At 48.5% G+C, this 21,738-nt stretch overlaps 1 protein-coding gene across 1 annotated transcript; it reads left to right on the top strand.

Annotated features, from left to right (window-relative positions):
• Positions 1-3,628: 3,628 nt before the first annotated feature.
• SPINT1 (serine peptidase inhibitor, Kunitz type 1) lies at positions 3,629-21,640 on the top strand. The gene is made up of 10 exons (XM_009808637.2): positions 3,629-4,154; positions 12,735-12,886; positions 14,359-14,497; positions 15,609-15,779; positions 16,466-16,492; positions 17,456-17,581; positions 18,498-18,548; positions 19,360-19,530; positions 20,257-20,313; positions 21,444-21,640. The coding sequence occupies exons 1-10, from the start codon at positions 3,629-3,631 to the stop codon at positions 21,638-21,640; spliced, it is 1,617 nt and encodes a 538-aa protein (XP_009806939.2).
• Positions 21,641-21,738: the final 98 nt, after the last annotated feature.

Raw genomic sequence — 21,738 nt, 5'->3', positions numbered from 1 at the left:
TTTTCTGCCTGTTGGGGTCAGTTCATCCTGGAAGGTGGGCATCCACCTGCCGATGGGTGCTGGGGTCTCCACAGCAATCACAAGAAGGCAGGTGACACAGGCTCCTGCACCGAGTTTGTTACAAGCCATGCGTGTCTAAGAGCTCTTATAATCTTAGTCAAATATTAAACTATGGTGCGGTTTACTCTCCCTGAGTCATCTCCTGAATAGTTATTGCCAGACTGAGAGCAGACACTTCTCAAAGACAGACAAGCGTTAACCATGACTCACTGTTTCAGGACCCCTTAAAAACACTCCCAAGTCATAAGATCACACACACCCTACTTTCCCTTCACGCTAATATGAATAAAACACGGCTCAGCCAAAGTAGTGGGAAATTATTCGTTTGGCAGAAGATGAGGGCTGCAATGGGATTTCTAGGTTAGGAGGGCAAAAAGTAAGTTACTGAGTTGGAGGGAAAGCTGCTGCAACAGAGAGGTTCCTAATAGAAGTCCTTGATCTTGGGACTAATCTCAATTAAAATTTTAATTACTGAACCTCTTCAGAAGAAACTGGGCATATTTAGAAACTGCTACTGGCACAGGGGTGGGATGTATCCCTCCTACAGTGAAGGACCAAAAATGTAATTTTTAAAGGTCAAATAAACAAGCCAGACCCACCTGCTAAGCAGAAAAAAATGGGTCAAAATTAAGAATATAGAGAATATAAAAAATAAGACCACATACTTAGGAAATTGTCACAAAAAATTTAGCTGGGGGCTGACCAGCTGCAAATGGCAGAGAAAACAAGACCAAGATCCATAAAACATGTACTGTTCATAAGATGGCTCTGCAGTGAGCCTGTGAATGATACTGATATGATCCCAAGATGTATTCAGCAACGTATTTCCAGCAGAGAGAGAGAAGATTAAATACTTGGTAATGGTGATCCATTCTTTAGACTGTGGCATAGAATTCTGTAACACATATTTAATAATAAAAAACCTGAAACTAGAAAATGTGCAGAGAAAAGGTCATTAGGATATCAGAGGGGAAATGAAGACTCTACCATAAAAGAAGTGATTGAAAGATCACGGCTTGCTTGCACTAGCAAACTGAAGACTGAGTTAGGATGCGATCTCACTAAAATAAATGCAGCTGAAGAAGACAAAAAGTGAGAAGATTTTGAAATGAAAGGACAATACTGCACAAGAAAACTTAATATAAAGTAACTATAAATACATTGAGGGTGAGCAGCAGAAAAGCTTGCAGCAGGATACTAGCACAGCCTTCTGCTGAGAGCAAAAACTATTGAAACCCCTTACTTGAAAGGCTAGGCTTGGTCAGCTTATGAAGGGGCTCAGCCCTTCATAAACAATAAAAAAAAAAATAGGTAGCTAGAGATGCCCATCAAGGAGTCCTCCCAGCTCTCTGTTTGTAAGAGTTATGTTACCTGGCACAAGAAGAGGAGACATCACGTCCTTCAGGTTTGCAGGAAACCCTTGACAGAGATTTTGTAACACAACACTACTGCTGAGGTAGATCGGATCATTACCAGTTCGACAAAAAATACCAAACCAGACTGTTTAGGGGCAGTTCTGCCAGTGCGGCTATCCCAGCACGGTCGCTGGTTTGCAAAGGGGATGGGGCCAGTGGCTCCCTGAGCAGCACGCTCCTGCGTCAGGGCACTGCACTGAGTCTCCCCTGGCTCCAGACCCAAGGCTTTAAATACTTATCCAGGACAAAGTCTCCTCCAGGTTAAATACAAGAGAGAGCCCCCAGCAGAGTGCCTCCGGCAGTGCCGAATAAAAGAAGGAGACAACCTTGTTGTCCTTTTTATTTCTCCTGCGTGTATTTAGAAGATGTGGAGGACAGCGAGGTCAGCTCTCCCTCTATTGCTTGCACAACCTGCTGTCAGGTCCTAAAGACCCAGTATAGAGATGGGGTCTGAGTACAGAGCGGGAGACACCCATGCTTCTTCTGACAAAGATTCATATAACAGTAAGGAAAACAACCATCTCTCTGCGCTGTAGACATGCATGTTTCCTACTGCCCTACCATCTCTTTTCGTGGTTTAGGCTTTGCCTATATTTTTTTTTATACCCTACCATAGCCAGATCAAAGCAATTCCCTTTTCCAAACAGAAGTCAGTACTATACACAAATGTCAGCATCAGGCCATAGAAAGTCATGACAGGTATTGAAAAATAATATTCCCACAACATTACATTCCCATAGTGTTTGTCTGTGACAGCCAGGAGGGGGAAACATGTCTCTAAAGACTCTGAATAAATCCCATGAGGGTACATGAGGCTGGATCAGAGGTACAGAAAGAAGCAGCCAGAATTGAAACACCGGACACCAGAATGGTCCCCAAAACCACAAAGCCAGCTGCTGTTTGATAGCTAGCTGCTGCTCACCATCTCTTTTTGAAGACATGCCGCTCAACACCACCTCACATTTGCTGCTGTTGTTTTAAGTGGTGCAATATTTCATTACAAATAACATCCACGTAAATTACAAGCACTCCCTGCTTTCCTAAGGACTACGAGAGAGGGATAAGAACAGTTTACCCAGGGGCTTTAGGACTGTTTACAGACAGAGGGGGTGGATGACACTGGTGTATCTGTCGAACAGAGGAATTTGATCATGGATCTGCAGGTAGAAGCAGGAGGGAGAAAATACATGGAAGTTACAGCAAGCAGCCTTTGTGTTCCCGTGGCCCCAAACAGCACCGTCCTGCGAGGCAAGGGCACTATAAATGGACCGCGACTGATCTATACAAGATTGAGGAGAGCAGTGAAATATTTGCTCATCAGCGGGGGGTGATTACTAAAAGTTTTCACTGCTGTGGTGGTGGAGCTCTTGCCATGCGGGCAGCCTCCGGGCATGCTACCAAATGCTTTCACTCAAAAGGAATATTGTGTCCTAAGAGCAGGGAGTTCATGGTTTTGAGATGCCTGCACCGAGCATGAAACCTCTCGCAGCAGCGCTGGCAGCAGGCACTGCAGATGCAAGGTTGACTCATTCGGCTTAGCGAGACCTGGGCTAATGGTGCTCCGTGCCACGCAGCTGGCCACGCTGGAGCGCAAGGGCTACTGCTGGAGGACACAGACAGCGTACTCCCCAGCTTTTGGTTCCTTCGAAGCATCCCAAGTCCAGGGATGCAGCAAGCACCCGGCTGGTGGGATGCTCATCCGGAGTGGGTGCCCTTGCCCCTGCGTAAGCGAGAGTACCGCTTTGGGCTCCCACAGGGAGGGAGCCATCGCTCCCTTCCCCAGAGGAGTGGAAGACAGTATCAGCCAGGCTCTCCTCCCCTTCCTCTTACGCAATTCAGCATGCAGGGGAGTGACTTGATTTTTTTTTTTTTCCCCTCTCTCAGGGAGTTGGTTTTCACTTCCTGCACTCACTGTGCCTTTGTCTCCGCTGGACACAGCTGAAGGCACACCTGAGGGGTGACGACGTGGGGGGACGAGGGGGACACCCCGCTCCTAGCATCAGTTACACCAGAGACCACCCAGGTGGGGGGCTGAAAGCGCAGGACTTGGGATGAGTTGCAGGGTGGTGGGGCACATGGGCCACCCTGGGGCGAGCGGGGACCCGGAGCGCGGCCTCGGCCGCGCTCCGGGTCCCCGCTCGCCCCAGGGTGCCATGCACCTGGACACCATCCCTCTTAGCTTCACCTATCTTCTCCCTTCTTTTAGGAAAGGATTAAGGTCTCAAGGCGGTGAGGATCGGGGCGCCAAGATGTCCAGAGGGAGTCCGGGTCCATGGTTTGTGCTCTGGGTCTGCTTGGTGCTGGTGGCGGACTTGGGCGAAGGGCAGGAGGAAAAACCCTTCGGTGAAACGTGCCTGGAGGACTTTACAGCAGGGATGGCTGATTTGGTGCTGGATACAGATGCCTCTGTCCAGAATGGAGCCACCTTCTTGTCATCCCCCATGGTCCATCGGAGCAGGGACTGCATGAGAGCCTGCTGTAAGGACCCCGCTTGTAACCTGGCTCTTGTGGAGCCGGTCCCGGGCACGGAGGAAGACCACATCCAGGGCTGCTTTCTCCTCAACTGCCTCTACGAGCAGGCTTTTGTCTGCAGGTTTGCCAGGAAGATCGGCTTTCTCAACTTCTTGAGGAAGGACGTGTACGATTCCTACCTGGCAATGAAGGATCACGGATCTAGTGGTAAGGTGCCCATAATTGATCTGTGCAAACTGGGGCTGGAAGAGCACTAATGGCCACGGGTGCCAGCTCCTCCAGCCGTCATTTGTGCAGCTGTGCTGCCAAATGGTCGGGATAAAGCGGTGTTAAACATGGGGTTTCTATGTGTCCCTCTGCTGCAAAGGTTTTCCCTGACTTCGATGAACTCACTTAAGAGCTGTGCCTCAGTTTACCTATTAGCAAACAGAGAGGGAATCGTTCTTTAACGTATTTGAAGCAGGTGGAGTGAATGTTTACCAAATGCAGGCTGAGTTTTTGATACTTGGAAATGTAAAGAAAAAGGTATTGTTTTTCTTCTCCCCTGTCCGTCCCCCCCCCCCAGGGTCTTTGAGGTTGGAAAGTGAAATCCTCTAAAAATCTACACATCACTGCATTTTAAACGGCTGCATTAATCTCTTAATTGCTCAGGGGCTGAGGCAGGATGCAAGCCACTTACCTTTCATTTTGCCACAGCCTGAATCTTGTGAGCACCAGCCCGGATGGTGAGGTGTCTCGGTATTGCTCTGCTTATTGGGGCTGGTCCTTGCTGCTGGGGGAGGGAGAGGGAGCAGCTGGGGGGGAGCTGATTAGAAAACCTCTCCTTTGGAGGTGGGTTTCTCTTCCCCAATCCCTGGTTCCCTGCTCTGAAAGATTGCACCTGGACCCAGAAAACCAGGTGGAAAACAAACTAATCTGGAGCTGGCCACTTGCCACGCACTCTACCATCCCCAGAGAAATGCAGTGTGTTCAGAAATGCTGAAAACATGGCAATTCCCCCTTTTGCCTCCTTCTTCCGGGTTTTGGAGGAAGCTTAACAAGGCTGGGAAGTCTCTAGCCTGGCTGGGTCTTTGGCAACCATAACGAGTTTATTATATGTTGGTGCCTGGGCAGGGCTGTTGGGGATAGCTGTATGGGTAATCCTCCTCACACCCCCTCCCAGCCCACCCGTGGCGGGGAAGGAAAGGATCTGTGAAGAAGACAAGGGGGGCATCCAGGTGGGCACATGGGCTTGGGCTCAGTCACGTGAGCTGAGTAAGTCTTTGATCTTCTTCTGGGATGTGCCAGCCTATGAGCCTTGTAGGTGCTGGAGGTGTGAAATGGCACCAAACCCCCCACTGACCACTTTTGTCCATCCTAGGTAGCAGTGCGGGGGTTTCGGAGCAGGGCACGCTCCTCGGGAGCAGCCCTTGGGTGTCACTGGTTTGAGCAGCTATGTGGCCAAAGTGGTTCTCCTGTCCTCTGTCCCTCCAGTCACTTCCCACCACGTTTTAGGGCCTTCTGGCAAATCTCTATCTCACTGTTGCAGTAGTTGTCCTGTGTCTCCATTCCAGGCTCAAAATCCGTTCCCCAGGCGCTGCAGTTAGTGAGGAACAGAAGCCCACATCTCCAGGACTGGAGGTGGCATGCTGGCGGCTGTCTGAACTCCTACATGCTTTGTTGTAGGAGGAAAAGGGAATGCATCATTTCCAGTACATCCTGATTTCACAAGATTAGATTAAAATACAATGTACGGTTGAGCAATTCAGCCTCTTCACCCCCGTGGACCGGTGCCCCATACAAGGAGATTGCAGCCCCCTCCTCCCTGGGCTGGTTGCAGGGCCCGGCATCGCATGCGCACAGGTCTCTAGAAAGCGTCCCCGGGACGCTGAGCTCTCTGTGCCGCCAGCAGTGCCGTGTTTGCCACATCATGGGATCTAGCTGGAGCATCCCAGACACCGATCCGCAGGTGCTGCCTTGCAGACCCTCCCTGATGCTACTTTCACAGATGCTGGGATGGCTGCGGTGGAGCGGGAAGACCCAGGAGGGCTTATTAGCAAGAGGTGAAAAACATGCCAGAAATGCTGTTAGGGATACTCTGCCTGCCGAGGCGGGCATGCCCCTCCTCACTCACGTGGGGCTTGTGCCACGATACCGCTGCGGGTGTAGGAAGGGCTCGGTCCCTTCTACACCCCGTGTTTGCACTCTCGGAGGGTGCAGGGTGCCAGGCAGGTCTCTAGCCATAGCGACAGACACTGGGAAGCTCGCTGCTTCGTGTTTGGATCAGGCTGCAGTGTTCATGCTGTGCTCCGATGGGAAACGTGTTTCCCTCCTCTCCTGAAATTTTTAGGCATTGCCTTTGACTGATACCGAAAGCTTTCTGAATCACCTTGAACAACGTCGGAGGGCTGGCCGGAAAAGAGACAAAGGGCTATTACTATTTATTAATCCAAAGCTGAGAAGGAGTGATTTTGCTGGAGAAATAGCAAATAATAACAAGGGCTACATCAGCCCATACGTGCTGGGCCCTCCTCCCCACAGCAGCTGATGAGACACTTAAGAATGCAGATCTCGATTTTGGTTCAGATCCAAACAAAAACCCCACAGCCCTCCAGCCGTGATGCTGGACCTGGGTCCACGCAGGAGGAATGGGTCTGTCTGGGTGGGACGGCGGGTGCCGGCTGCCACCGAGGGGGAGAGGGGAAGGGTGCGGAGGTGCAGGAGGCCAAATGAAGGAGCCTCTGGGCACTGTGCATGTCCACCTGGCAGCGTAAGGAAGCTCTACAGCATTTTTCCTTCCAGCCCTTTGGAGGATGCCCGAAGAGGCCAGGTGAGCCAAGTGTTACGGAAGCTGTTTTCAGCATGTCAGTTTTTCCTCCCAAATGTTTATAGGCAAAAAAAGTCTTGGCCCAGGTTTTGCGCTGGAGACAAATCTATCTAGTCTTCCCACTGTTGTGCTGTATTGCTGTTAAAATGTGAAGCCCTGTGGCTGCCCTGGAGCCGGGCTTATCGTCAGCCCCCTGAACGTTCTGCAGGAAGCTTTTATCTGCTGCTTTATCAGCCATCCCTTCCCTTTATGTGCTGCTGTCAGATGTCCTAGCAGCCTTTTGGTTGTGCCCATGTGGCAATCTCCAGATGTAATAATGAGGATTAAAAGTGTGGGTTTTTCTAATGAGTAGTGAAATATATATTTAGCGGTCCCAGTGGGTGACAGTAAACAAAAAAGTCACATATTGCAAGACCCACAGTACTAGTACAGGGAGCAGACCTGTTGAATTAAGAGGTTTATATCTGCTCAGGAGGAGACTAGATACCACCTGAAAGAGAGAGCACAGCGGGGGGCTGCTGAACAGACCAATTTAATCTTGGAGTGTTTCCTGAGCCTGATGGAAGTAGCTGAAAGCTGGGAGAATATTACGGGGGGAAGTATTGCATATGCTTGCAGGTTCTTGCTCTTGCTCGAGCATCCACAACGCGACTTGGAAAATGAACACAGGGACGGAAGCACCCTTGATCTAACCCACTGCAGCCACTCTTACGGTGTTATGACTTCAGATAAACCTGTGGGTACAGGCAACAGTGAATACGGCTGAAATCTAGCTTCTGCAGCTCATCTGAGTATATCTTCAGTAATTTGAAGAACAATAGCTTTTGAGTCCTGTATAAACCGGTGACAACAGCGTGGCTCTGTCCCTCGCGTGTTCCAGCTAAATACAGCCCCAAGTCTCTGATGTTGTTGTTAACAGGCACTATCCTCTTAAATGATTCCCCAGCCTGAACTTTGGTGCGAGTTTTCTGCCTGGCTCATGCGGGAGGGGCAGGCTCACCATGCACTTTATTGGTAATAATGGAGCCCAGTGTTTAAGCAACTACCCCGAGCTTATTCTGGTCTAGGCAAACCAGTTCTGGGTGTGAAACTGGAAAATAACCTCCCTGAACCTTTGTCCGTTTCTTGAACTGAACCTTTTGTGGTGGTTGTGAAATGCTCGGTGACACTCTCCTCCTCCTGTTGAATTCAGGGCTTGTGAGTGGGAGAGGGGAAGCGCTGGGGAACCCGCAGGGTTCAGGATGTGTCTGCTCCTGCCTCACCATGGAGAGAGATTTGCAGGTTAAAACTTCAGTAATGCGTTTAAAAAGGAGAGCTCCCCACGGTTGAAGCTCATCCATCTTCCAACGTTTGGTCCAGCGCTGGTTTCCGTTCTGTGGGCACCCTGCAACTAAAATGAGCGGTGCTGGGATCCTGTCCGGGGCTGAGACGGATCCTGTTACTGGTGTCCCCTTGGCTGATGCTGCTCAGCCCTGACCCAGCTGCTCATCCTCCAGCGCCCAGCACAGGCCAGGAGAGGGGGAATTACACATTCAGTTCCCACATCACAGATTCAGAGTCTCACGTATACCAGAAGGGCCCTCGGAGACAGCTCCCCGCTCAGAGCAGGCCATGGGAAGGCTCCACTCACTGTAAAAATACTGTTTGTCACGCAGAATTTACTGCAGTGCCACATATTGTGGCTACCTCATGTCGTGGCTCTGCAGCTAAGGAGACTGGAGTAACAAACCAATCTTTACTAAAACGGCACGAAGACCCGCGGGAGAGTCTTTCCCTCTGCCCGCTAAAGCAAATCAGACTGGTTTCCCACACCCTGAGGAAGGATGGAAGGAGCCTGGGGCAGCAGCAGATTGCATTAATCTGAAAATAGAATCCTTTCAGTCGTGCTGTATTGTTTTAGAGAGGTTAAGTTGATCTGCTGTGTGCACCTCTTACAAACCACTATAGAAACCTCCAGAAATTAATGCTGAGAGCTGCTTGGCTCTGCATGAGTTTGCCAAAAACTGTATGGCGTTATCGTGACTGCATTTGCTGCCCAGCCAGGATAAATCCCTACAGAAAGAGCCTGTATTTCTCTTTCTCCAGGCAATGGGTTGCATTGCCGTGTTCCCTTCTCCCTCTCCCCCACATAACCAGTGTGGCGGCAGCATCTTCCTTCCTTACCTTTACCTGTTACTACGGAGAGTTTTCTAGTGTCGATGGGATTTGAATGAACCCTCCCTGGAAGCTGTTCACTTTTTAATGAATTCCCTGGAAGCAAGGTTAGAGCAAAGCTTTGGCATTTGTGGGGAGAGCCGCGCTGCTGCCCGCCCCTGCCCACCTGCTTTTGCAGCAGGCAGGCTCAGCTGGCTTCTGACGCTTCAAATCGCCGAGGTTGCGTGTCTCACGGACGCTGGAATTTGGGTGGCCTCATTTCTGCTCCTGTCTCTGCTGCTGGCCTGCCCTGGTACTTTGAGCAGTGGCTTTTGTCCCCAGCGAGGTCCTTCCCTTCACAGTGCCTCAGTGTCCCCAGCTCAAGCACTCCTCTCATTTGTAAAGCTGCAGACAGCAGCGGGCTGTAAGAGCCCCTCGGTGACAAGAAGAGTGCTTTCCAGCTCCTTTTAGTGGCAACCTCCAACCATTCTGAGCTATTTTCAAACACTGCTTTATAGTCTCACGTACTCAGGGTGTATCTGCATGAGCGCTGGAATGGAGAAAATCTGGTTTTCTGTGAATTTGTCTCTCGAGGGCGAGAGCTGATATTTGAGCTCCAAAGGAGAAATCCCGAAACTGGGAGCTTTACAAGTGCTTTCTGCTGCGGGATTTCACTGGTGCTTGCATGTTCGGATAGTGAGGTCCCTAATGGGGTTTCTCCCCCCACCTTTTACAGCCCTTGTAGGAATTTAATATCTTTTAGATTCCTGTTCCCCCATCAACTTTGGTTCAAGTTTACTCATTGTTAGAGGTGAAGCCACGCAAACCACTGACTGCATGAGCTTTAAACCTAGATTAAATTTTTAAAAAGCAAAAAACAGGGACTGAGGCATGAATACAGCCATATTAATTTGTTTTTAAGCATTTTGGATTTACTCTATCAAGCTTTTCTCCGGGATCATAAAGAAAAGATATTTCCCCTTCTGATGTATTTTATAAATGGAAGCTGAAGGTGTCACTTAATGATGTGACCCCAGGAGCACATGTTCCACAGTAAAGAGCACAACGCAAAACAGCAACATAAAGCTTTAATCTCCCTGTTAATTACAGAGTTTTACAGCAGAAACTTTCCATAGTCAAAAGAGCGTTATAGCGAAGGTAACTTTCATTTTCCAAACAGACTTTCAGAGCAAAAGAAACCGAATGGAGAACCTCCCTTTTACAAGCACTTTGTTGATACTCACTCCGGCTCAGCCAGCACTGACTTGTGAAGCTCAGGCGGAGACCAGCCGCGTTGCCTCTGAAGGCTTCATACAGTCAGCGTAGCAGAAACACTCCCGAGTCACTGGGCTTTCAGACTTCCTAAGGAGAAAAGGGAGAGACTTGAAAATGAAGTCCTTAATTTCTAGTGGGAGTTCCTCCTTGGCAGTCACCGCAGACAAGCAAATACTTTGACTGTTTTTCTGGAGGTGAGGGGGGTCGGGGAATTCGGCTAATCATCGATGGGATGGGGAGAAGTTGCTGACCTATTGATCAGAACCGAGCTTTTACTTCACCGTGTAATGCACAACCCAAAGTAACTAAATTGACCCATGGAGAAATGTTTGGCCTGCAATATTTTTTTTTTTAAGTGTACATGCTTAAAAACATGAAGGAAAAATATGACTTGGAGTTGTGAGTTAATGATCAGCCTCTGTGTTGCTGAAGAACTGGTCTTTCCCTTGTGCAATTGCACCCATCTCCTGGGCTCACCCTAGCAGGAGGGTGGCAGGGAGCAGGCTGCATTTCTCCCTGGCAGGTTCATGGCGTTTGCCTGGCAGGAACAGCAGGAACGTGCCCTCTTTCCAGAGCTTGTAGTGCTGTGTACAAGGTGCTTGTGGGGCTGTTTTGCCCTGTTCGGTTTGGAAGGTGTTGCCAGCTCCAGTCATGGCTTTCACCTATGAATGTTCTCACCGCAAGACCACTTCAAAATAAAGCAGAACTACATTTATTTGTTCTATTGGCCCTACTCAAAACCAAGGGGTGCCAGGTTCTCACAGCCCTACTTGGTGTCTTTCAGCAGTCTTTGTGCCTGACTGAGACAGGACCCATCACTCTGGCATGCAGCCCTGAGGCGTGCCTCACCCAAAGGTGAGAGGACACCAGGGTGGGCATCCCTGCTTGTGTCATCTTCCTGGCCTCTTTCAGTCCCGCTGGGTCTCCTCTGCCTGCTTTGGTGGTTGGATCAAGCTCAACAATATGAGCTTGATCCCGTATTGTTCCCACCCAATACTTACATGAAAAAGTTGGAATAAAAAATAAAACCAGTGACAGACTGCAGAGAGCACACAGACCGGTGCGATAAACGTAACCAGAAGCCCTGCGGCTTGCACAGGCTAGAAGTGGCTGACTTCTCATCCAGTAAAACCGCAGCCCCGTCAGCCCGGCGGTGAGGGAGGTAAGCTGCAGGGGGAACCTCGGGGGGCTGGTACGCACATACCCTCCCCGATTCTGCAGCTGAACAGGCTGAGCGCAATGCTCGAATGTGGAAACAAGGGAAGGTTTGCTTCCCCTGTGACTTTCTGGTGGCAGCAGCATTTGTAAGACCAGGATAGAATGAATATGTCTTCATTTGGTAAAAGATACTAGAAAATAGAAGATTCTGGGTGGATTTGTGGTAAGTGATCTGGAATACGTGTTGCAAAGCCCTCTATCCTACTGAAGGTAGTGACACAAGAACTAAAAAGTAGCTCATTTTGAATGTCAGGTTTGTTTGTATATATGCCTTATATTAAAGGTCCCTTCAGAGGGTCTCGTGAGAGTCAACAGCTGGGACCTGAACCCAGAAGCACTCAAACAGGAAATTAGGAGCAAGTCTACACCAGTGAAAATAATTAGTTGATGGAGTAGTTTTCTAAGGGGTTTGGGCACTAATCCTCTTCTTCAGTCACAGCTGATATCAGTGTAATGGCAGAGTGATTTATATCTAGCTTATAAGTGACGATCGATGCCTTTACAAAAGACTCAGGTTGAACTTGAACATTGAGTCTTGGACTTGGTATAAGTGCTACCAGGTGGAGTTTTATGGGCTGAGCTATGCAGGAAGCCTGCGATTGGAGATGCTCAGGCCAAAGGGAGTTATGAATCAGGCTCAGTGGTGCCATTGTATAGGCTCTTCTTGCTGGCATGGGCAGGGATCCGTTTCCGTCTCTGACACAGTCTGGAAAAGCGTTTAATGGATGGTGGAGGCTGCTGGTAAGCTAATCCATGGAATGGCACAAAAATAATGATCTCATGAATGGCATTTGTGTACTTTTTTTAAGGCATGTATGTCAGAGAGCAGGGTGGAAGATGAGGTGGAGGAGGGATATTTCCCATCCAAATCCCACATTGCATAGCTCTGGTTAAGTACGCTAACATAGTGCTTAGAGATGGTGGTAGGAATGATGAGAGTCAGTTCCACATTCTTCCACACCCACATCAGGTCATCTCCCTAAGTGAAGGGTGGAGATTGCTCTGTGCTGCGTTGCGAGGATGTGGTCCGACGGTCAGAAGCACAATGGCTGTAGCCACAGGGACACCCTCTGTTCCTGTGGGCAGAAGTGGCCAGGGAGCCAACTGGCTCAAAGGCACTGCCAGAGTGGGTTGCGGAGTTACTAAATTAGTGAGGGCAGTAATAACGGTGTTGATTGCCTGTTGTTTGCTCAGGCTGCAAGAAGCACAGCTGTATCAAAGTGTTTTCCTTTCAGTGGTTGAAGTCTGTACTGATTTAGCCCGGAAGAACCCCCCTCCCTTGTCTTCCTGTAATGGAGACAAGTTCTGGACCCTTCAGCCTCTTACCCAAGCCTTGTTCTGCATTTCTTCTGCAGATGACCATCCTCCAACAGCCCGCACTGGCATGGACATGAGGGTACAGCCAGGGGAGCCAGTGATGCTGAGAGGCACAGAGAGCACGGATGACCGAGGGATAGTCAGCTATGAATGGAAACAGGTCCTTGGCGACCCCTCCGTGGAGATGAAGGTAGGGAGCTGCAGGAAGGAAGCAGCTTACTCAGTGTCACCTGTGGTCTGCACTAGGTTGGGCTCTCACAGCCACCAACTTAGAGGTCACCTTGTCCTCCCCTCCTCGAGCCAGTCCACCCACGAGCCTGTTCCGAAAAGCTACGGAGTGCTCCTCGTGGTTGCCCCCACCCTCTCGCACACTAATGGGACGTGGCATTTCTTGGCCTCATCAGGTCTCAGGCACCACTTCAAACCTTCCTGATCAACACCTGAGCTGCCTGGGTGGGAGTACCCAAGAAGCCAGCAGCTTTGGTGCAAGAGCTCCTCTGCTCCCAAGCTCCTGTAGTTCAGTGAGGGGTCTCCCCTTAGTTTTGCTCTGCTCCACTTTGGTGCTTCTCCTCCGCTGGCTCTGAAAAATCCAGTCTCAGACTCTGCTTCTGTTCTTCTGGGGCTTTTCCTGGACTTTGCCTCCCTGTAGAGTATAGGTTCCTCCTCCCATTTTATCTGAGCTGGAGCAGAAGTCATGTCTCCTGGCTGGCTCCAGGATCTCTGGGGTGTGAACACTGCCTATCTGATAGATGTTAAATGTGACTTGTGGCTTTAGAAGAGCAAATGATTACTGTCAAACTTCTGCAAAATGCTCTGGAAAGCCTTAGAGCTCATATGGAGCTCTTGAGGCACCTTTTGGAAGAATTAGCAAATGAGTGCATCAGGCCCACAGCTGATTTTGAGGACCAGCAATGACTAGCTCGAGGGGGCTGTGGAAATCTGGAAGTGCTCCTTTCCTTTTCCCTTCCCCCTAGCCCAACCAAAGCAACTTTCAGGGTGGGGGGAAGAGTCCTCTAGCATTATGCTGTGTTAACTACATTAAGATGATATATGGCAACACTGTGTTCTCTTGAAACCTAACCAAAAAGACAGCTAGCGTGGAAATGGAGGCCCAATATTGTTAGCAAATACAGGGGAAAAGTTTGTGTCAATAATATCACTAATTCTATTCTGACAAAATAATTAACTCTTTTAGAAACCTCTCAGCAGGCAAAGAAATAGGCACTCGTTTCCATCTCTAAAAGTAAATATACTTGTCATATTCAAAATGAAGGAGTATATATTTCTTAAATACACCTAGTTTATTCCCTATGTACTAAGTAAATGATTCATAATAGGTTTTATTTTTAAAAAAGTAAAATAAAAACTACAGGTATTTCAGTCCTCCCCAAAGATTTTTATTTTCCCTCATGCCTTCACAATGCCCCAAAATAGAAATATCTAATTACTCTTGTGGTACTCTTTCTCTCTGCTATTCCAGCTGGGTACCAGCCCATGGATTTGGGGGGATTATATAGCACTGAGACATTTTTCATGCCAGACATCTGCTTGCGGGTTTCCAGCCAAGCTCCTTTCTTCCTAATGCAGGAACATGGGCTTCACTCACTCACTCCCTCATTAGAGGTACCTTCTTCTGCATAAGCCTTTCTTTTGCATTCTCAGAAGCATGAAGAAGATCAGGTAGAAATCTCCAACCTACAGGCGGGGACTTACGTCTTCCAGCTTACTGTCACGGACACTGCACAACAGCAAGACTTCACCAACATCACCATCATGGTGCTGAATTCTGAGCAGACTGAAGGTGAGCCTGAGCCCACGGATGTCTAGCTGGAGTCCCCAAGCCTGGGTCCTGCTCTGGCATTCCTGGTGCTCTTCTCAGAGGGGCAGATGGGAAAAGAGCACAACCAAGAGACCGGACTTGCATGTCAACTTTCCCCGGTAAAAGGCTGCACCTGACTGGTAGTGGAAGGTCTCTGCATTCATAGTGGACTATTTTAGGGTTTTTGTGTCCTCTTGCAGAAGAAGTGGCCCCATCTTCTCTGCATGTCATTGCCCTCTGCTGGGTGATGCCAGAGTGGCTGAAGCCCAGGGTGGAACTGAGGGTGTAAGAGAGGAGAACCTGAAAAGTCTTGTTGACTCCATGGTTTTGCTGTGAAGGCCCTAATTCCCTTAAGCCACAGGATAGGTGGAGCTGTCTGCATGACATTCAAAGTGTCTCTGTCTTTATTTATATGTTTCACTTTAATGGCCTTGTTTAATGATCAAAACGTTCAGCATTACAAGTGCATTAGGAGCAAGGAGTTCTTGGACAAATGGTTGACTAGTAGCTAAGCAGGGAATTTCTCCTCCTACCACAGGTACCGTAAAAATACAAGAACAGCCATGTCAAGTGACACTAACAGTCTGTCCGAAATCCAGTATGCTGCATCCAACAGTGTCCAGAGGTTGATACTTTGGAAAGAGTACAGGAACATGACATGCTATCAGTAAACCCCTACTATGCTTGGCTAGTCCCCAAGGCATTTGCAGCTGTGAGATTTTTTTAAGCAGAAGATGGTATCTTTGTGTTTAGTAGCCATGGATTAATCCCTCTTTGACCTCATGTAATCTTCACAAAGCATCAAAATCCTGAAGCAAGGAGTTTCGCAGCTTAACTATGTGCTGTGTGGAGAAGCAGCTCCTTTTGTTTTATGTATGTGGCACCTTCTAATCTGACTTTGTGACCCTGCCTTTCATATAAGAAAATATATACCATGATTCCCTGCTCACCTTCTCCATACTGCTCAAGATTTTATAAATCTTTCAGACAAGGGTCCACACTGTTGACAAACTTTCCTTTGAAGATTTTCTCCTTTGTATATGTGAAGGCAAAGCAAGCTAACCAGAGCCTTTTATGTTAACTTTCTTGATAGAGCATTGTTTGACTCCTAAGAAGGTGGGTTGGTGTCGGGGATCTTTTCCACGTTGGTTTTACAACCCAAGCCTTCAGCAGTGTGAGGAGTTCATTTTTGGCGGCTGCAAGCCCAACAAGAATAACTACTTACGGGAAGAGGAGTGTAAACTCGCCTGCAAGAACGTTAGAGGTGAGTCTTCTTTGAAAATCAGCCCCCTCTTTCTCATAGGATTGGGATGACCATGTAGGCAGGTACTGCAGCTTCTTGGCTGGCAGCTAGTTAGAGCCCAGAGAGCTGAGGAGGCCAGGCTAATTATGGATGGGGAGTCCTAGTCTTACACTGCCGACATATCTGACCCAGCTCCTGGAGCACTGCTTCCCTGGTCAGTGTCCCCCGTGTGCTTCTGGCTGCAGAAACCCTCACCAAATCTTCGTGTCACATCTGAAACCTAAATTCAGAGCCACAAGTGCTTCACTCCCAACATGAAATTAATTTTCCTCCTTGGCACCCTCATAGCCAACTCTGAGGATGACATAGCGCTGCCTCAGATAAACGGGCTGAGCGTCTGCCAGGCCCTTTGTGGGCTGCAGCTCAAGGAGGAGGCGAAAGCCTTGGAAAGGAAAGACCGTTTGGGAATGGCCTAGCTAGTGGTGGGAGGTTCCCCTGTGCTCCTCCAGGCGTGTCTCATGTGGGTCCCACGCAGCTGGGGTCTCTGGGTGGTGGGTATCCATATTTCCCCTCCCTAACCCCTACAGGGCTTGCTTCCAGAAAATACGCACTTCTTAGGTGAGACATGAAGGCAATACAAAGCTGATCTTGAGCTGACAAAACGATGTGGTGGTAAATTTATTTTATTTTTCCCCTTGTCTCTTCAGGTTCTGTTGGTGGGCGACATCAGCCAGGTGAGCCTCCCGTACCACTGCGTAATCCTGCTGTGAGCTCAGGCTCAGTGCCTCATGTCCATTCCTGTGGCTTTTGATTAGCACTCAGTCAGTGTGGAAAGTGAGGCACCGGAGACTCATTTCTGTACTAAGCCTTTCACTTTCATGTCAAAGGATAATTCAGGTTGGGGATTCCCTCTGGAGGTCATCTGGTCCAACCCACTACTCAAAGCAGGGCCAGCTTTGAGTCACATTGGGTTGCTCAGGACTGCATCCAGTCCAGTTTTGGGTATCTCTGAAGAAGGAGATTTTACCCTTTCTCTGGTCAAACTGTGCCAGTGTTTGATGACCCTTGTTATAATTTTCTTCCCCTTATATCGAATCACTTTCCCTTATTGCACTCGAGTCTGCTGCTGCTCATCCTATTACTGTGCACCTCCAAAATGAGTCTGTCTCTGTCTTTTCCATAACCTCATGCTAGGTCTTGTGCTCCAGCCCCTTGCTGAGCCCTGACTGGATTCATTGCAGTACACCAATGTCTTTTGTGCACTGGGGAGCTCAGAACTGGGCTCAGTACTCAGCACTTGGGACCACCTCTAGAGCAGAAGGGAATAACTGCTCTTCTCCATCGGCTCTCGCAGCCTGGTGTGCAGGTTTCAGTTTGGCTTTCCTAATTTAATCCCCTATGCTTGGGCCATGTCTCCATATTCTTCCTGAGTAGCTCATTCTTGCTTCCACCTTGTGTGTACTTCTTTTTTGAGAGGAAGCGTGGCTGTTTCCAGAGCAATGTTTCATTTATAAACAAGAAATGGTTATTTTTTCTTTTTTTTGAGTCCAGGGTGGTGCTGAAGAGAGACCTTAACCAGTCTGCCTTGTTTCTTGTTTGCCAGCCCTATGAGCAGCTTTTAAGGCCTTCATAAAGCATCTGTGTGGCAGGGAGAAACAATGAGTGTTAATGAGCTATCTGAACTGTTTCTGATGCAGTGTGCAATGGGAACTGTCAGTCCCCCTTCTTCAGATGCAAGGATGGCTGCTGCATTGATGCCTATCTGGAGTGTGATGAAACTCTTGACTGTGCTGATGGATCGGACGAGATGTATTGTGAGCAATGTAAGTACTTCAAATTCTGGCTTAGACGAATTAGTATCTGCCCAGGGAAGAGTGCAATGTAAGTTACAGGTGTTGACTCAATGCTTTTTGGTGCCTTCTGTTCTTATCTCCTGACCCTGCGTACCTCTTCCCGCAGTATTACATTTGCAGGTTCTGCCACCTCCCATATCTCTGCTGACTGCAAGAGCTGATCTTCCTTCTGGGATGTTTCCTGCCTCTTAAATACTCTTCGACTCTCTTCTCTGCACCTGTCTGTAAGACTTCAGAGCCTGTCCTCCCTTCCCCTTCCAATGGTTTTCTCACTGAATGACCTTACCTGCTCTCCTAGAGTTGGGAGATGGGAAATGAAACCATGATTTCTCCCAGTCTGTCCAGTTTCACAGTCAGCCCCTTTAACATCCTCACGTTATGCTAACGTAAATGCACAGTGGCGAGCTGCCCAAGTCTGCAATCCCTCCCTCCCTCCCTCTTCTGACAGAATTTCCATAATGCCTTTCCTGTATGTGAGTGTTTTGTTGCCTTTTTAGGTTGCAAGCATATGATTCATCTCTCTTGCCCTCTCTTATATCCTACACTAGCGCTCTTTCACTCTTCTTAAAACCTGGAGTGACAGCAGTTTCCCCGTACTTCTTGACAGGGGAAAAAAAAAAAAAGAAAGCAGCCTTTGTTCTCCTTAGTTTTGTCTCTGTATTTGTGGAATGGAAATTAGGAATAGTTTCTCATTGTTACATTTTATTTTTCCCATGTTCCTCTCATAGCTTTGAGATATTTAAGAACCTCAAATTATATCTTCCTTTCCCTGGCTTGTGACAGCAAAGGAATGTGCAGGAAAGCCCCGTCTGCCCACATGGAAGGAGGCATTTCTTTTGTATTCAACTGGTGAGAGAAGTTTTAATGTGAAATGTTTCTCCCGCAGATGCTCGTGAGTTCAATAGACTGCAGAAAATCAATGTCACACATAAGCAAGGTACGTACCGTCCAGAGCACCTAGGCTGACATCTACCAGTTTTTGTTTTTTTCTTCAGTCTGGTTTTTCATGGTAAAACTGCTTCCCTATATAATTCCAAAAACGGGTGTAGCATCTGGGTAGTCCCTGTACTAAAAATGAGCAAGGGCCAACCTTGCTCCAACCTTGAGGACAGCTGTTTATAGCAGGCTTTCACTCTCCTGCCTAAACTTTTTCCACCCAAGCAGGTCTCCTGCATATTGCCTGTTGCACACAGTACCTGGCCTGTACAAAACCCTGCAGCACTTTTTTGGAAATAGTGCAAACCAAAGTAGCGTGGGGGACACAACAATGGCATAATACGAGTAATCATATGCCTGTGCTCGATCCCATACCTTTGCCTCCTTTGTACTAGTATAGACAGTGGCACTGTCACTGGGCTAAAAGAGTATATCCCAACTCAGCTTAAATGCAGCTTGCTTGTAGAGGAGACCCGAGCCGAACTGTGGTTTCTGTGTGTCCAGGCTCTTCATGTTCCCTTCTGCGTCCCGAGGAGCACAGGTCATTTCTGCAGGGGATTGAATCCAAGGTCTAGCATGGCTGCATGCTCTGATGTTCCTTTTTGCTCCTTGCTAGTTGGGTTTCTGGGCAGGTGGCAGCTCACCTTGGCAATGCCAATTTGAGCAGCTGGCAACTGGGCAGTGGGGACCTGAGAGCCACTGCTCTGGCCATGGATTCCCTCTGCCATGGTGCTCTTCTGTTGTGAGCAGAAGATGTTGCTGCTCTGGGAACACACTGCTTGGGCTAGAGCACCTCTCCTTTGCTTTGCCAGGTCACTGTGTGGACTTGCCTGATACTGGACAGTGCACCGAGAGCATCCCCCGCTGGTACTATAACCCATTCTCTGAGAAATGTGACCCCTTCACCTACGGGGGCTGTGGTGGCAACAACAACAACTTCGAAGAAGAGGAAGAGTGCATGAAATCATGTTCAGGCATCACAAGTAAGCAGACATAGTGAGGGCTGGAGTTTTACTGATCAAACTATGAACATCACTCCAGATTAAATTCTGTGGTCCCAAAGAGGCAGTGATTTGGGAGCTTTCAGTCAAAGCAGCTCTGCTCTCAAACCCTGGCAGTGCCTCACAGCGTTCTTCAACGTGACCGATGGCTTACAGGGAACAGTGTGTGTCTGCAGCATCTTTCTGCAATGCAGCCTGTCATTTCTCAGAGCTGGAAAACATTTTGGGTGCCAGTGTTGAAAAAGGGACAGAGGAGGATGACAAAACTAACCAGAGATATGGTATGGCCTCTTCAAAGAGAATCTAACTTTCTAGCTTGGCTCCAGTTCTCCTCAAGTGGGAGGGGAGAAATTAAGAAAATCCTCAGTGATACATATTAGGCAGAAGTTTTAAACAAACAAGAGGGAAAGGTTTACATGGTAGAGCTTTGAACGTGTTGCTGTGGAGGCCAACAGCTGAAACAGGAGGAATTCTGCCAGACTGTGTGTGTTAGGATGCAAACTGTTGCTGCTTTTCTGAAGTGCTACCCTCAGCTACACTACACCTCACAGCCTGCCCTGAGAGCTCAGTACCATGCTGTCAATAGAGATGCTGTATGCATTCAGTCACTTCAGAGCACTGGAAATATGCTCCTCAGAAACGTGTCTTATGCCTTGTTCCCAACCTTCTATGTAAAACTTTTTTCCCCCCTCTCTGCTCCCAATTCAGAAGCAGATGCCATTGGCCGGAGATGGGAATCATTTGAGTCCCAAACTGCTATCTTAAGTGAGTAACAGTCTTTCCTACAGATCTTGCTTGTTGCTTTTACCCTGTCCTGAAAAATACTTTATCTTTCCTTGCAAATAATAGCCTTCTCTCCCACCCCTCTTTTGAAGCTGAGGGAGCAATGTGTGATTTGTGGGGTACTAGCAGTGGCAAGAGATGCTTCTGTGCACTGTGCATCTGTGGTCCAATTTCTCCTTTGTCTGTGACTCAGTAGCTCATATCAGAGGCTCCTGATTTTCCTTCCATCAACTTACATGAATGCTCCACTGTTCAACATCAAAAAATGGCACGTAAAATTCTTCTTAAGGGCCAAGTTCATATAAGGACCACTAACTTCTGCAAGAGAGAAGGCCCGAGTGGGTATGTGAATAGTGTTGGGTGCTTTACTGCAGGGAAATCTGATGACGCTGTACACCCTCTCTACAACTGTAAAGAACACCAAAGCTATTGAATTACAAATTCTTAAAAGAATATCACACTAAGGTTGGTGTCCTTTCACCACAGAGCTGCAAGGCCTCTTTCTTCAGTAGAGAACTGAAATTACACATTTCTGTTCTTCAACCCTAGAGATTGCTTTAATCTTCAAATTCACACCAGGTCTCAAATACATCATGCTTGACTGCCTCCAGTGAGTTTGGTTGGCTGTAGAAGACCAAGTGCTCACAGTACTGCTACGAGCTCTTTCCCCACAAACTCAGCCTTTCCCCCATAGCTCACTCCGACAGCGTTATCCCAACCAGGAGGTGCTTTCTGCAGCCACCCCTTGGTGGCCTCCCTGTTGACGTATGAAGCAAGGCCAGCTTTGCAGAAGGGCTTGATATTCACAGGGGTGTCAAATGGCCAAGCCTGCCGAAGTCACCGAATAGCCTTTAGAGGGCGTGGTGCATCTGGGAAATGATGGGAACCATAATTTGGGAGAGACAGGCTGGCTATACACTGCCCATACCCTTATGCCATGCGGTTGCCTTCTTCTTTGCCCAGTTGTGCAGTGACCACCCTGCTATTGCCCACCTCATCTCTTTGCCAGCACAGCTTCTGCAGCGGCTTTTGCGCTTGCTTCATCCTGACTGCTCCTGCTGCATCAGAGCTTGCGGAGCAGTCCCTCTAACATGCTCATATATCGCCCGCAGGTGCCTTCGAGGTAGTGATTGCTGTGCTCCTCGGGATCTGCATCATGGTGGTCCTGGTGATCATCGGCTACTTCTTCCTGAAGAACAGGAAGAAGAACAGCCGCCGCCGTCAGCCGACCACCACTACCAACTCAACCCTCTCTACCACAGAGGACACTGAGCATCTGTTTTACAGCAGTGCCACCAAACCAGTCTGACCTACAGCCTCTCTCTCTCCAGCCCAGCACTGGGGCACTCCCCAAAACTTCTGGAGTTCTGTTTTTAGGCACAGGCCTGTGCTTGAAGGACTCTTTCT

Source organism: Gavia stellata, chromosome 7, assembly GCF_030936135.1.
Source record: "Gavia stellata isolate bGavSte3 chromosome 7, bGavSte3.hap2, whole genome shotgun sequence".
In the NCBI taxonomy this organism is placed as follows: domain Eukaryota; kingdom Metazoa; phylum Chordata; class Aves; order Gaviiformes; family Gaviidae; genus Gavia; species Gavia stellata.
Note: the sequence above shows the minus strand (reverse complement) of the source record. Positions and strands in the feature narration are given on the sequence as shown.